The sequence below is a fragment of the Panulirus ornatus genome, chromosome 43 (genome assembly GCF_036320965.1).
Source record: "Panulirus ornatus isolate Po-2019 chromosome 43, ASM3632096v1, whole genome shotgun sequence".
NCBI lineage: Eukaryota > Metazoa > Arthropoda > Malacostraca > Decapoda > Palinuridae > Panulirus > Panulirus ornatus.
In genome coordinates, this window is record NC_092266.1 from 27,431,188 (window position 1) to 27,447,372 (window position 16,185).

A 16,185-nucleotide genomic window follows, 5' to 3' on the forward strand; every position below is an offset into this window, starting at 1 on the left:
CATACGGTTGATGTTAATCCTAGTGTGTCATTCGGTACAGGCTTACTGGCAGGTGTGTTAAGTAACGGTGAACAAGGTGGCCGAGGCCGGCTGTACCTTAGAGCAGGCCAACCTTGCCTGGCTTACGTCGTGTATAAAAGTTAGGTAGAACAAAGGATTGAGATAAGGGTCATTACTTTCAATTATTATTCATTAAGGGCGTGGAAAGTGGCCTGGCACGACACCGTCGGTGCGTCCTGTCAGGATGATAATGAACTGGTTGTGAGGTCGGGGCAAGTGAATGGGGATCTCTGGTCGGCCATGTTACCGGTGTGGGCGGTGGAAGCACGGGTTGGCACTGGTTCTCGGCCAGGCGTTGCGGTTCGAGTCAAAACCTCCCTCCCCTCTCACGCCCCTCCACCGCGGCACAACAGGTAGGTAGATCCACAACATGTTTCACTGATGCCCCCTGTTGGTAGATCGCCTCTCTCGCCACCGCCGAAAGACGTCGCCGTTCGTCTGCATCGAACGGGTTTCGGTTCCGGCACCACCTCGCCAGGAGTCGGGAGTACGAGGCTCGCTGGTGGTGGTTCCTTCCCTCCTTCCACAGGTCATAGGATGGGTTAAGTATCGGGCTTAGACGCGAACGGTCATGACTCTCCCGGCAGCGCCAGTGATTACTGACTAGGTATTGAGGGAACCTGTTTTGATATATTGCGTCTGGAGGCGGACTGTGGGATCCACCGCTCATGTCTCACACACACACACACACACACACACACACACACACACACACACACACACACACACACATCATCCCACGTGGGCTTCCCCTCTTGCAATTATATCTACTCCTTCAGGGAGGTCCTCTCCTGATACCCACTTAACCGCAGGAATCACAGTCTCACCCATTGGTAATCGCCCATGTACGATACCGTTTTACGAAGTCGCAAATAGAAAGAACGAGTTGAGTTAAAAGTTACGAGAGTTAATTAGGTTAAAGGATGGAGTTAAAGTTCCGAGCGTTAGATTACAGGATGTAATACACTCTCTTGTCTTTTTCTGTATCTTCTCTCTCTTTTCATGCAAGGCCTGGACGTGCTCAGGACTTTTATTCGTGACTGGAGACTTTGACATAAGTAGGTACACTGGTAGATCTAGTTTTATATCTTCAGCAGACTGACAGGAAAATAATGGATATATATATATATATATAGTGTGTGTGGGAGAGTGAAACTCCTTTGTCTTGGTTGAAGCTCTTAAGAATAACTGAATATATATATATATATATATATATATATATATATATATATATATATATATATATATATATATATATATATATATGTGTGTGTGTGTGTGTGTGTGTGTGTGTGTGTGTGTGTGTGTGTGTGTGTTACTGTACTCAGCCTGCTCGAGGTTACACTGTGAGTGAAGCCACCTTTGGCGAGGCTACATCACTGGGAGTAAAGACTCGTCAAAGATTTTCTCATTCCAGTCTACGTTTTCCTGTTACTGGAAGTGGCGCACCTTGGGCTGCAGGGGTCTTGGGTAACACCAGGGGCCCTTTCATAGAAATTGATCCTAGGATAATTATGAATTAAACACACACACACACACACACACACACACACACATACACACACACACACACACACTTGTATTCGGCCTCATAGATAGTATTGTATGAGGCATTGACGACAGGTGGTAATGCATGTTCTCGTTTGCTTGGAGGGCGGTGCCTCGGGAGAGTGAGTAACGTACACCATCCTGATGAACACTTCTTAATGCTTTGCACCTGTTTACAGAAACACCCTTTACCAAGTACCATGTAAAGGGCGGGAGGGAGAGGGGGCAGGTAGCGATCTCTCTTAAACTGAATGTCCCTCAGAGTATCTTTTACCATAGCCAAGTAGGGTGATTTTTTTTCTGTGACCCTCAAAGTATCTTTTACCATAGCAAAGTAGGGTGATTTTTTTTCTGTGTCCCTCAAAGTATCTTTTACCATAGCAAAGTAGGGTGATTTTTTTTCTGTGTCCCTCAAAGTATCTTTTACCATAGCAAAGTTGGGTGATTTTTTTTCTGTGTCCCTCAAAGTATCTTTTACCATAGCAAAGTAGGGTGATTTTTTTTTTTTCTGTTCTCTCTCTTTCATCGTTCTTATACGCTGGTTATTATGATATTTCTCATATCTCTAAGATTCGATGGAGTAAAAGCTCTTCGAGCACGACCTGACCTGACCTGACCTTTGAAGGTTAAGGGTAAAAGGCCGGGCCATCATGAGAGCGAGGGTCGTACTTCCGTGGTTAGGTGGGCTTACCGTCTCCCCAAGACTAGAAACATTACCGCTGCCGCCATGTTGATCCGGTAATCCACAAACCAAACATGGGAGCGTGGGAAACTGTCCAAGCACTCAGGTACGCGGTAGCAATTTACAGGGTCCAGTACCACCCCAGCCAGCCAGCCAGCCAGCCAGCAGCCAGCCAGGTATCCACGCCCACAGGTCACCCAAACGTAAGTCCGTCTGTTGCAGACTCCTCCTCTGCCGTTCGCTTGCTCTGGCTACACCCAGGACCGAACGCTGGCGTGACCTCTTATTTGCTCTTACTTTGGTCTTTCCCCTGGCTGCAAAAAGTCTAAAGGCGATTTTATATTTTTTTAGGAAAAAAAATCAACTTTTAAGTAAATTTGAGGTAATGATGCCCAATATTTACCCTCCCCCGCGGGGCACCGGGCCTTAACAGATGTTCATTCTGGTTTCGGTAGGTGCGGGTTGTTGATGTCGTACCGCCCTTGTTAAGTTGATCATGCGTCTGGGAAACTGGTCGCCCCCCAACTCCGCATCATCCACAAAAACCCGGGCAAAATGAAATCAAATATTTGAGAGTATGCAGAGGTTGTCCCACCACCCCGTCCTCCGTGAACCAGTTGGATGGCCAGCAGGACCGTGTGGCTGCGGGTGGGTGTAGTAGTGTCGTCTCACCCTGGGAGGAACCACCTCTCAGGTCAGATGCACACCAGGTAATGATGGTGGAGGCGACCCGGGTACACAAACTCTACGTACGGTGGCTCACTCGGAATACTGATAGTGTGCTATGCTTAAACAAAAGAAGGACGGACTTACCCCCAGGCCCCTCCGGCTGAACGACTAAGCTTTTCGAAGTAAATCGGAAGTTTAAAAAAAAAAAAAGATAATAGGATCACGAGCAGTCCATGTTCTGTGTGGTTATTTGATGATATTCGTGTGATGAGGAAAGCGATAGGATCAGAGAGTAATGCAGTATTCATAACTGCAATTTGTCCTCGGAATCAGCAGTACATCGCTTCCTAAACATGACGGATAGCCATTCACAGACTTGCCATTCCATTAGTATTATCGTTGTAGCTCATCAAGATCAGATGCAGTAAACATGAGACACCCAGTCGTAAGACAATTGGTCTGTGAGCCTCAGAATAACAAACGGCCCGGTTCAGATTAGTCATATGACGCCCTACGGTAACACTGACGTAGGGACCAGCCATTAGTACGAAGCCGGACGTCATTTGTTTATATGAGTCGTCGGCGTATCCTTCCCGTGGACCACGTCAACTCCACGGCAACACCCCAGGAATCCCAGACGTTACCACACCACCACAAGGACAAGAAACATCATCGGGAGCGCAGAAGTAATATGTCCCTTGATAGCTGCACACCTCGCTGACATCTTCATCGGAGGAGGGTCTGACATGCTCGTGGGATTCATCAAAGAATTTTGGCCTCAGCTGGAGTTTCATAGTATAACCTTGAAAAGTAATGCCTCGCCCCTGTGGGGGTCCAGGATGAGGCATGGTGTGTGTGTGTGTGTGTGTGTGTGTGTGTGTGTGTGTTGGGGGGAGGGGTCCTGATTCATCCGAATACGGGAAGTCCCGCTGCTGTCTGCACAGCTGGCCTGCGAGTCATGTGCTGTCCAGCTGCTGTAGGGGGCACAAGATGAACACAACTGGACCCAGGGTCGTGAGAGCTTGGGGTGGAGGGGGTGCTGTCAAGCTGTTGTTGGGTCTGAGCAAGACAGGAGATGAGACACAGCTAGGCTCTGGGTCGCTGTACACGGAATAGGGCGTAGCTTAGTTATTAGTCATGGGAACCCAAACGTCGCTTCGTGAGTGTCGGTGCACGGGATAGACAGAGTAGCTTGGCCCCCAGTACTAGGAACACGGGGCCGCCCCGCAAACTATTGTGCACGGGATAGACGGAGTACCTTGGCCCCGGTCTCAGGCCCCGCTGCTGTGGTGCACGGGATAAACCCATTAGCTTGTCCTCAGTCTTTAGAAACACGCGGCCGCCCCGCTACTGTGGTGCACGGTTTTTTTCCTCAGTTCTCCAAGAGGACTTTATTACGCGTACTGTTGCAAACATCAAGGTCGGGCGCGGTGTAAGGAAATCATTAAAAGCGTCTCCCGTTCTTCGAGTGACAGCAGACCGGCCTCCTGGCGGAACACAGTGATGAAATCGGGGAAGCAGAAGAGAAAAGAAAAAAACAAGAGGCCAAATGTCGGAGGGCCAAGCCTCTGGTGTTGCCAACGCTCACACAGTATCTGTGTGACAGTGGTCTCTTGGATGCTGTGCGTGGCCAAGCCACCGGACTGGTCACGCGAGGAGCCAGCTCACGAGAACCACCCCAAACTCGGGTAGGGCACAGTGGCTGGGCCTTGAGTCCATGTGGGTGTTTGAGACGAGGTTATTAGGCTCCAGTGGTAGGAACACGAGGAGCCACCTAACCAGTGTCGAGGCACAGTAGATGATGCGATATTGTTGGGTTCCTAAACAATGTGCTGCTGACGAGCTCGAAGACTTGCTTTAATCTTAAATCATATCCTGTGATGTTATTTTTTTTTGTTAAAGGGAGCAAATGTGAAACGGGCTTATCGCATAACGGTTTTGTCACAGGTCTTGGAGCAAGGTAGTCAGGCCTTAAGTCTAGTGAAACACGAAATCACCCACTTGTTATAGGAGCACGGAGAGTGGAACACAGTAATCTGGTTCTAGGCCATGTTAAACAAGGGCCCACTTTATTATTATCGGGGCACGGGGAATGGAACACGGCAGTTTAGTTGTAGAACACTGAGAACACGGGGCTACCTTATTATTATTGGGGTCCGGGGATTGGAACATGGCACTAGTTCTGGACCCCATGAAACACGGGGCTTCCTCACTGCTTTTGGGGCACGGAGATTGAAACACGGCAGTCTGGTCCAGCACCGCGTGAAACACGGGGCCACTTCTTTATTATCGGGGCACAGGGAATGGAAACACGTCATTTTCGGACCATGTGTAAGACGAGGGCACTTTTTTTTTTATTATTTTAGGGGCACGGAGAATGAAAACACGTTAGTGTGGTCCATCATGTGTAATCGTCGATGCATGATTGATGGAGTACTCGGTTGTCTGAGTGTCACGTCACGACCCACGGGGCCACCTTGCCGAGTGAGGACGGGAACAGAATACAGATTGAGGGTCCATGAGTCTTTGGGAAATACGGTGCCAAAGCCGTTACCTTCTAACCTTGGGAGGTGGAACGTATTTTTTTTTTTTCCCCGTCGACTCTCGGGGAAAAACGGGTAGGTGCTATTACTGAGATGATATGAAATGTATATTGAAATCTTTTTTCACACAGAGAGCCAATGTCGTCTAGTGCAGAGGTTATGAAAGTTTCGAAGCCACGGAACCCTGTCAGTCTCTCTCGAAATACCCCACGGATTCATATCAAGTTCTCGTGGAACCTAGTTCGAAAAACCCGTGCTGAAGTGGATGTAGAACTTGAATACATGGGGGGTTTCTCTCTCTCTCTCTCTCTCTCTCTCTCTCTCTCTCTCTCTCTCTCTCTCTCTCTCTCTCTCTCTCTCTCTCTCTCTCTCTAGCGGGTGTTAATTGATCCTGCTTAATGTAAAGCAAGAGTGGGACGATCTCAATCTTATGATGTTGGCCAGAAATAGAACTAGCTTGCCTTGGTGAACCCCGTCCTCAAGTAATTAGATAAGGAGTTGGACAAGCAGGGATTGTAGAGGATGCCAGTGATGCGCAGACTTGTTCCTTTTGTGTAAAGACGAGGTTGAGACGGGTTGTCTAGGTACCGCGAACTTGAGTGAGGGACGGGCGAGTCGCACACACACGCTATATACTGTGAGCCAGTGGCAGCAGCTGATTGGTGACGTATTTATCCTCTAGATAGAATGTGGTAGGTGGAGTGGGTGGTGTTGTGGGAGGCACGAGAGCATCATAATGAGGCAGTGTTGTGTGAGGTGAGGCCGCGGGCGGGCGTGACAAGTGGAGGCCGCCCCGCCTAACCCACAACACACACGGACACGGACACACGCCTCGGTGGACGCGCTTCCGCTGCTTCCGCTCACCGCACGCTACCTGCACACTCCTCCCCATTCGTGTGCACAGCATCCTCCTCTGCTGTCGCCTCTCTCATAACTTCGCCAGATGTTATACGCTTCACTGCTAGAGCGGCAGTGGTTACAGTAAGCAGCTGGCCATGTCTCACTGATGGAGGTATTTGGAAGAGGAAGGGATGGTTTGGCATGAATATGAACGTGTCAAGGGTGGGCACTATGATATGAGATGGAACGTGGCTCAGGGCCAGGTCTGGAGTCAGGGGTGTCCAGAACCAGCACTGGGCCCCAGTGCTTGGTCCTGGCACCCCGGCTGACCCCGGGTTCTGGGGTAGCGACCCCTTCCGCCCTCCCTTGTTATCTAGCCTGTCACTAGTATGGGCCGAGTTGCATGACTTAGAACAACATCTTGGTGGGTATTAATATTAGGTTAGGGTTGTCTGCCTATACGTTGCTTGCCCTACGCTGAAACACATATTATTCAGTTGTGCTCAGTAGTCCTCACGGGTCAGGGGAATTTGGTAGGTTTTACTCGACTTGTGAAATTCCCAAGAGCTGATACATTTTAGCGAGATAGGTATAGAGAGGCCCGACAGGCTAATGTTACGCTGGGAGGTGACGTGCAGAATGTGATAACAGTGTTCATGGGGCGTGCAGGCGGGAGTGGATTTGATTTGCGTGGGCGTCGACCATACTATACATCAGCGGCTCATGCTTGTACTGGGGTGGCGGGAGGTGAGTGAGTGCCCGGCTCTTCCCGGGATGCACCAGTACAAAAGAAGTGGGTCACCGCGGGAAGTCACTCACGTCGTTGAACTTAACTATCGACACGGCACGTAATTAGCCACATATGTGACGTGTGTGCTTCTAAACTCAGAGATATCGGCCCATTATCCGGTCATTATGGATGACCCTAAATTCTTTTAACAATAGAGTCTGTGCATAATGCAGTGATAACGTGGAAGATTGCCTACTGCGCAGCAGGCAGTGCCAAAGTGCAGAGCCTAACTCATACTCTGAGATTAGGAAGGGGTGCTCATTTCTTTCTTTGCTGAATATATATATATATATATATATATATATATATATATATATATATATATATATATATATATATATATATATAGTAATGGGACATCCTCCTGTATGTATACCTGAAAATCAAATCTAAATACTTTCATGCATGGACAGAAGCATGAGTATCGTAACAGAATATGAAAACAAAAGTCAAGATAATGGACAAGGACAGTAAGGATGGTGCCCTAGCTACGGTTGCGTGGGTAAGAAGTCTCGCCAAAAGCTTCTATTTTTCTCGTATATTTATCCGTCAGTCTGTCGACTCCCAGTGTTAGAAAGAGACTTGTGTTTTACCGGTACGCTGTCAAGATTTCCAAGTTCGCGAAGTCGATATTTGCTCACGGCTTCTCGTTCATATCCCCTTATTTTTCTAGTCTTTCTTTGTTTACATCTGACGTGTAAGAAATAAATGGCCACTGAAACTTTGATACGATCCTGTTTATCCCTTTCACAGTAAATTATACACCTTTAACTACGTCGACGGCCAGATGTGTGTATAAAAGATGGGGTGGGTTAACTGTGAGAGTCGGGTCCGAGGAAGAAGTCAAACCCGTCCTATGAGGTAGTGAGTGACCACTTTTGTGGGCGCTCGGGTGTCTGGCCTCCACCTCCGCCCGCCACCTTGGTCTGTTGCTGGACTCGACCACACAAAGATGGCCGCCCCAGCTGCACCCCCACCGTTTATCATATACCATTTTGACGTGAAGGTTATACCTCTTTATTGAATGCCATGGTTAAAGAGTGGATTAACATTCACATCACCAAGGGAATATGATTTCATATGTGTCATTTTTCTTTTGCGAAGAAGAAACATCCAGTAACGTCATCGTACAGATGTTACGAAGACGTTGCGGATTGGAAAGGGAGTGAAATATCAGTATACCGTGAAGGATGTGTATGATCTTCAGAACCGAACGATCCAGTAAAGCATGGGGGAGTAACTGGCTGGGGCAACCTGTGGTGGGAGTGTATGAGAGTGAGAGTGGCGAGCCGCCCCGAAGTAGGTCATCCCTCTTCACCATCGCCAGCCCTGCTGAAACCCCCTCTTAAAATGCAGCTTTCCTTTCTTGTCCAAAAATGATACCACCAATAATCTTGGTTAGCCCGCGGTATATACATAACAGACAAACTGTACATGGTTATGGAAGTTGTAAGTTCCGGTGTAAGTACTCTTGTGATGGACTGAAACAGAATTTGGTGTATATTATGAATAGCAATGAACCGAGCAGTGGCATAGGTCACCGCGAGGGGTGTAGAGAGGACGAGCCTAACGTGCGTTGTGTGGCCTCATACCCTTGCCCTCTTGCTACGGTATGGGCCAGGTCTTGCCACACTCCCATACCTAGTGGCCCGTGGAGGTTTCGGCTGGTGGAGAGATGGCGTTGGTTTTTGTCCTTTATTAAGCGGTGGTGGGTGTGTGATGCCGTTGCTGGTACGATGATAAAATGAGTATCGTTGGTACTTGGTAATGTCGGTGTTTATTCATTTTCTTTATTTTTTTGATATGTTGATGTTCATAGTTTAACGGTATCGTGTTTGTTGAAGATTTTTTTTTTCTAGTGTTGCATCTCTGTAGTTGATGAGGTTGTGCTGTTTGTGTTTTGCTGGCCTGTTGTTATAATTGGGCGGGATCGGTGGTGTTTTGTGTTCCTGTCATGTCGTATTCGGTGTTGTGACGTGCGATTTTGCTGTCTCTGTTGTGCCGGGGATTTTTGGTATTTGTGTATTTTGGTGTTGTATTATTATTTTATGATACTTTGTGATGCACTGATGCAGTTATGTTTACTCTTGTGCCATTGTAGCATTATAGCTAATGCGACCTCATCTGAGGGGAGGAAGAACACATAGATTAGGTGTGGGCCGACTGCCGCACTCAGGAATTGAGCTCATGTGACTCATGGTTAGCACACGCTTCTGTAGATAGTGCGGCTTCTCGGTCGATGGCTTGGTGTAGGCGATGTAGCTGGTGGTCCTGTAGTTGATGGTGTGCCGTTGCGGACGGGGTTTCATAGCCAGTCTCGCCTTAGTGCCATGTTGTGGCTCGTAGTTGGCGTTGCAGTGGTGCTGATATAAGGCTTTGATGGACAGTAATGATGTTTGTGCCTAGATTCGCCAATGCTGCGTTCTGGATGGTCTTATGCTGCGGTGTGGTTAGCATGGGGTGCTCTCTTACACTTCGTAATTTTGTTGGTGCCGTGTTGTTCGCGATGTTGTGTTATGGTTGGTGCTCTGTTGTTATTTTTGGTATTTCATATGTATATATTGTACCGGTTCTGAACTGTGATTTAGGTTTTTTAAATTGTAAATGTAGTTACAAAAGGGATTTGCATGGTTGTGCAGTATAATGATGCTTTTTAAATGGTTAGCATGCCATTTGCCATGTCTACGAGGCTTGGGTGTCTTGTAATGGGACTCACTCTTATCTGTCTGAGAGTGCTTGCATAGCAAATAAGAATGGTGTAAGCTTTACTGCTGGCACAACGGCGCTTTACATTCAGGACTGGTGAATCTGCATCATACTTACTAAGGTTATACGCCCATTACTATAGTGCAGTAGTTGTTAGGTGGTGGTTTTTATCAGTTAAGCAGTTTGTGTGTTTTTTACGTACCTCCAGAGTTGATTGTGTGAGTAGTTTAGCTATATTGTTCCTTGTCTCTTACACCTTTATCCAGCCAGACTCTGTGGCTCATAGTAATTCATCTGAGCCCCTCAGGAAGTCATTAATCCAGCCAGAACTCCTGACGCAGAGTAATCCAACCTGGCCCTATGGCACAGTAATCCAGCCTGGTCCCCTGGCATGGTAGTAGTAATCCAGCCGGACCCTGAGGCGCGCTAATCCAGCTGTGTTCTGCGGCACAATAATCCAGTATGGCCCTTTGGCGCAGTAATCCAGCTGGGTCTCCTCTGACACAGTAATCCAGCCGGGCCCTGTGGCGCACCATGACCCGCCCGGTTGCTCACTTACCCTTTGCCCCCACGCAGCTCCCCACCTGCCCCGTGATCCACTCCGGTCGTCAGGTACATCTCGATCCACCCGTATCCTCTCTCGTGCACCGTGATCCACCTTGGCCCACTGTTGGTCGTGTTCCATCGCGGCCTCCTTGTATAATCGTGCTCCATCAGGACGCAAATGCGCTCCGTGAACGAGTAATTGAGAGAGAGAGAGAGAGAGAGAGAGAGAGAGAGAGAGAGAGAGAGAGAGAGAGAGAGAATGTGTGTGTGTGTGTGCTTACATACTAGTACTTCTATCGAGATTCTGCCAAAAGGCAGGGCTAACGCGTAGCGCTCACTGCTCGCCGCAGGGTAATCTAGAGGTACGAGGAATGAGTCGTGTGATTTCTGTGTTGTTTGTGTGTGTGAGAGAGAGAGAGAGAGAGAGAGAGAGAGAGAGAGAGAGAGAGAGAGAGAGAGAGAGAGAGAGAGAGAGAGAGAGGATCTGTATAACATGAAGAGGGTGGCTTCTTATCTCTTAGTGATTCGTAAACGACCATGTTGTTCCTGTTGAGGCTCAACCCCCTTGTGATGTTCATCGCCACACTGGAATTGTGACCAGGGTTTTGGAGTATTGAACCTAACCTTTCGGAGTTAGGAATGAAATGTGCTTTTGGAGCCGTGAGCAGAGTTTGTTGACTTAGAAAGAGAGAGAGAGGTTGCGGCTTGATTCAAAGTGTGCGTCCTTATTTATAGTGTACTTCATATTTGGCATATTTCACATTATTGTATGGTTGTTGAGTTTTAGGTCAACGAATGGTTATGATTTGCGTGGACACATGACTGATAGAGGGTGGGTAACGTGACGAGGAAATTGGTAATGGCGGGAAAGTTAAGTTGGTTGTGATTGGTGGAGAGCATCGTGACTTGAGCTGTCATAGGCTGCCAGCGGCAGGTGCAGTGCGGCGTTGCCACGGTAATGATAGTGCATTGTAGTGTGTGTGGTGACGGTGCATCACAGAGGATTACACGAGAGATTGTCCATTATGGAGTGAAGGGCGGACATGCGGTCTCAGGCGCGCCTCATTCCGGCCCAGGCCATAAGGTTGCACTGTCTTGTCCTCCTGTCTCACTTGCTTTCCTCCAACCATGCGTCTGTTCTTGTCTCCAGTGCACTTTCTGGATAGTCAGTGTAAATCTTTCTACCCTAGTCTTTGTCGTCATCCCAGTGTAACGCTCTAGCTGAATCCAGGTATTGCTCAGCCCAGCCTAGCCTTGGTGTCACTGCCCATTCATGTTCACGAACTCTCAAGACCAGATATTTTCACACTCGAAAGAACGCTGCGGCATGACACACTAGAGTGAGAGACTTTGCTAGCATTACGAAGAATTTAAATGCATTTTTCATGACTTTTTTCTTAAATGGGTTGATGTAGAACAGAACTTGAAAAAAAAATAATTTTGGCAGAATTTATTTACAACAGTAGTGCGAAGGAAATTAATATGAATATGAATAATCATCCGCTTCACATATAAGCAAACTATTTTGATAGGAAAGGTCCCACCCTTCTCTCTTGGATGAAATACTCGGACAAAGAAAGTATTATGTATTATAAAGGGAAAAATGATACGAACTGTCCTTTGGGTGAGTGGCACCAGGCTTGACTTGCCGCAACTCCTTCAAGGACAACTGTGGAAGTGTTGTGACAGTCTTCGTATCCATGAAAATGTTGATAACACAAACTTGATTATCCTGTCGTTTGCTGATGTTAGAACTGGTTTGAAAGTCTCATCTACCTTGGAAAGAATGACCAGTCTATATATATATATATATATATATATATATATATATATATATATATATATATATATATATATATATATATTGACATTCTTTTAATAGTAAGATCGGCCATGGAAAGACTTTCCACACTAGATTAATGGCACGTGGAGGAAATCATAGCTAGAAACTGTAGATCTGTTTGTTGTACATACAAAAGCAGTGCCCTGGTGGGCTAGAAATGTTAAATGTGTACAGAATTGTAAGGTAGAGGCGATGCCCCGTTGTTGCAGATCCGAGAAACACAGACGTGTTGGTTCCGCGTCCGACTATTATTAGTAGCTGGAAGAGAATATGGAAGAGACCTTGGCTGAGTGGGAGACATGAGACCCTTTTGGGTCAGATCAAGGGTCACGTCGCTCATACCCAAGTGTCGCGCCATCGTAGGTCATTACCTTCGTTTTCAAGGATCGTATCATCGTGCTGAAAGGGGATGTTATTCGCAGGTGAGAGTGGCATGATCCGCCCGCGCACCTGCTCCCTACATCCGCTTGTGTCGGTTCACAGGGACGGGTAACGCGCGCCATCTCCGGAACGTGAGGTATTCTTCAATTTATTTTAGAGGATTTAGGAGCCATTCAGAACCTGCCACAGAGAAACTGAAAGAGCTTCGAAGTATTGGGCGATTTTTTTTATTTCAGAATCCAATCACTTTTCTGGGCATCTTGACGCATTTCTTTCGTTGTCTTTACCTTTCGTTTCCCTGACATTTCCTTCGGAATATTGTATTTCCAGCCGGTTTGTATATATCTTTTTTCCCATCATGGTAGCGTGTGTGACATCGCGTGGCTATCAGTTGAAGGAAATGATGTTTTTGGTTACGTTTTTCACCGTAACAGGTGTGAGGAATGTCATGGCCGGCGGTTGAAGGACTACTTTATTGCGCGCAGTCACTGCCTGGAATATTTTTTTTTTCTTTTAACCCATAAGCACGATGGTATGACCATCTGACCTGGCCTTTAGCATGACTGTCAGGTGAGGTCGGAGACCACGCCATCCTACCGAAGAGTTGTGCCAGTGTGGCTTAATTATATAGTACCATTATGTTCTTGAGGTTTTACATACATCATTTCAGCTGGTTCCAGGACGCGTCATTCTCTAGAATCTAGATCAACATTCAGTTTAACCTGGATAGTGTAATTCTATATTTTGTTTAGTATGACTTATTTTTTTTTATTCGTATAATGTTACTTATATTTGCTCCTTCTTGTTTCAGGTTTCATATCTTGTTCGCCGAACCCCTGCAAGAACAGCGGCAGCTGTGTCTCCAACCCTGGCGCCGAGTCTACCTGCGAGTGAGTACAATGACCAACTTCCCATCCCACTGGACACCTGTGTCCTTCCATCCCACCCTTATTGTGTTAGCCTCACCTTGGGTCCTGGTGCTGCTGCCACTGCTGGCCCCCACACCCTCGCTCGTCTTTTAAAACTACTTGAGTACGACGATACGACACTTGCCCGCTTATGTTACAAACCCTGGTTCAGCTGGTGTAACGTTGAACGCGACCCGCAAGGCTCTGTTGAGAGGTCAGGTCGTCACACTCATTGGTCGTACCATCATGCTGTTAAGACCGTTGATGATGGTACTCATATCTTACTCCTCCTCCTTTGCTAAAGGCAGTTAACCATGGTGGTTTGCAGGTCATTAGAATTCAGAATCATTATCGCTGGAGGTGATGCTCAGTGGTCACAGGGAAGGACATCACAAACTTAGAATTAAAGCACAGGAAGGGTAGGTATACGCGGGGTGAGGGAAGGTGAGGTACTGTCCTCGCAAAGTCCCAGACGAGTTTGTCTATCATTAGTTTAGAGTATATGACGAACGTTGGTCCCTTTAGGGCTGGTGTCCCACGCTTCGCTGGCAGCACCGGACTGTTATTATTCTTTCCAACGCGTCGCTTAGGGCCGTTGCTGATGACCGACGCTCCCGCCGTGCTCTCCCTTAGGGCTACGTGGTTTACGTGTAGTTTCCTTGCAGCCTTTATTTTTCGTGTATGTACGCTTCATATGTATGTAAGGTTACATGTATTTACATGCGCCCTGGCATATTCATATACACTGAGATATTTAGAGAGGTTATCGGGGGAAATACTAGTGGAGTTATATGATGCGTTGCATTTCATGAAGGGTCAGGAGCAAGCAGTACCTCGCTGGTAGTAAGTGATAAAGGGTCCGTGGGGGCGTGGAGGCCGGCTGTTCCCAGGAAGACCGGGGCACCACCAGCTGTCCCATATTCCCACAGGCTGGCACCCGCTTGCCACACCACAAGGGATATGCCTAATTGAATTAGGGTTCAGGGTGTCCCAGAGGTGTACCACTCATGCAAGATTGGGACGAGGGCTTTTTTCCTCCACCCTCTGTTGTTCATGCCAGATTTGTGGCGCTTCTGGTGGGAAAGTGGAGACAGAAAAAAAACAACTCCTACTAACTGGTTGACGTCGAGCCATTGCTTCCCGTAGAAGCATTATCGGGGAGAATGTATCATACGGTTCTTGGAATTATTCAGTGAGATATATTTTTACAAGCAAGTAAAGAGCAAAGGGTGGTGGTGGTGGTGGTGTCTCCTGCTGCGAGCCACAGGATGGCCACTTGACATTCTGCCTGGGAAGTTACGACTCTTTTATTCTGGAGCATGTCACTTCCATCGGTCATTCGCGCCCACCTCTCAGACCCGCACGGTGAAAGATATAAGGTCATGAACTTCCATGCTGTGGATTGTGTACTGATGGTGGTGTACGTGCATCCAGAGCTTTAGGGGGTTAAGAGTAGCGTGTGGGAGCGGCAGAGGTGGTGGCTTGAAGCACCGCCACACACAGGTCAATCTCAGGTTACAGGTCCCTCAATAGGGTGATAATTGCACCGTCCGGGCTGGCCGCGGTGACTGCTGCTCTCACATGCGACGCTCCGACCGGCTCTAGGGTTACGCTTACGATCAATTAAAATACATCGGATGGTTGTTGGATAACAATGGCATATAACATTATTTAAGCGTGAGAGGATGCGGCGTTGTAGGAGTGCATGCGGTTGTAGCCTGTGCAGAACAAGCTTAGCAGGAGGAGCGAGTTAGCAGGACAAAAGAGCAGCGTGGCTCCCCAGCAGGAGCCTCTTGTATGCAGTGGTCTATAAGCCCAACAAGTGGCGTGAGACCATACAAGGCGCCAACCAAAATCCGATTAATTGAAGTTGATGTGGCTATCATTGTTATTGTGTTTTTTTTCTTTTGTGTGTGTGGCAAGTGTGTGTGTGTGTGTGGTTGGCGCCCCTCTCTCGTGTCCAGATGGCGGGGCCAGAGGCCGAGGATGTGGAGCAACCACCCCCCCGGATAATGCATGTTGTCTCTCTCGCTTAGTTTTATCGCTCCCTTCAGTGTGAACCTTTTTTTTTTATGGTATTTACGTCGTGTGTCGAGTATTGACTACTGCGCACACATCACGGGTGAGGTATGCGTTATGCGCGGTGTGATATATGGAAGGTTTTTTTTCGGACCAAGGTGTCGGGGAATCACTTCTGTTGACCGAAACCGCTGATTACCGGTAATCCTCCATAAACCATCGGGGTGGCCTCCACTTTGCTGGGAAAATTCAACAGCGGGTAAGCAGGGCGCCGTACGAGATGGCGGTGAACAATGCTGATAGTATTGTTTATCGCCTGGCTGTGTTTGTTGACGACAGCTGGCGCGGCCGAGCTTGCCCTGCGTGGCGATTACTCTTCACGGACAGTTTTACTTTCTTTTCACATGATCCTGTCTCCTGGCTTTCTCTCTTATCTATACAGGCTTAACTTGGCGGCGCGAGTGTGTATCTATGCAATCACGTCAGTTGGTGATAGCTTTTTTGAAGGGCGGCAAGCCGGACAGATGTGCGGCTTGTGGGCTGGGATCTGGCCCCCATGGTAGGGGAGCACACACTAATTTAATTAATGAGCCCAGCCATATACAGCAATTATTAATTACGGTTTATTGCGAGGGATTTGTTGTCTGGTT

General features: G+C 47.7%; 1 protein-coding gene across 1 annotated transcript in view; it reads left to right on the forward strand.

The window, feature by feature from the left end:
- The window catches only part of N (neurogenic locus Notch protein), a 152,447-nt gene that overhangs the window by 21,631 nt on the left and 114,631 nt on the right, over window positions 1-16,185 (forward strand). Inside the window, exon 2 of the mRNA XM_071687298.1 lies at window positions 13,420-13,498. Coding sequence (XP_071543399.1) covers window positions 13,420-13,498 — 79 coding nt within the window. The remainder of the gene's footprint in view (window positions 1-13,419; window positions 13,499-16,185) is intronic.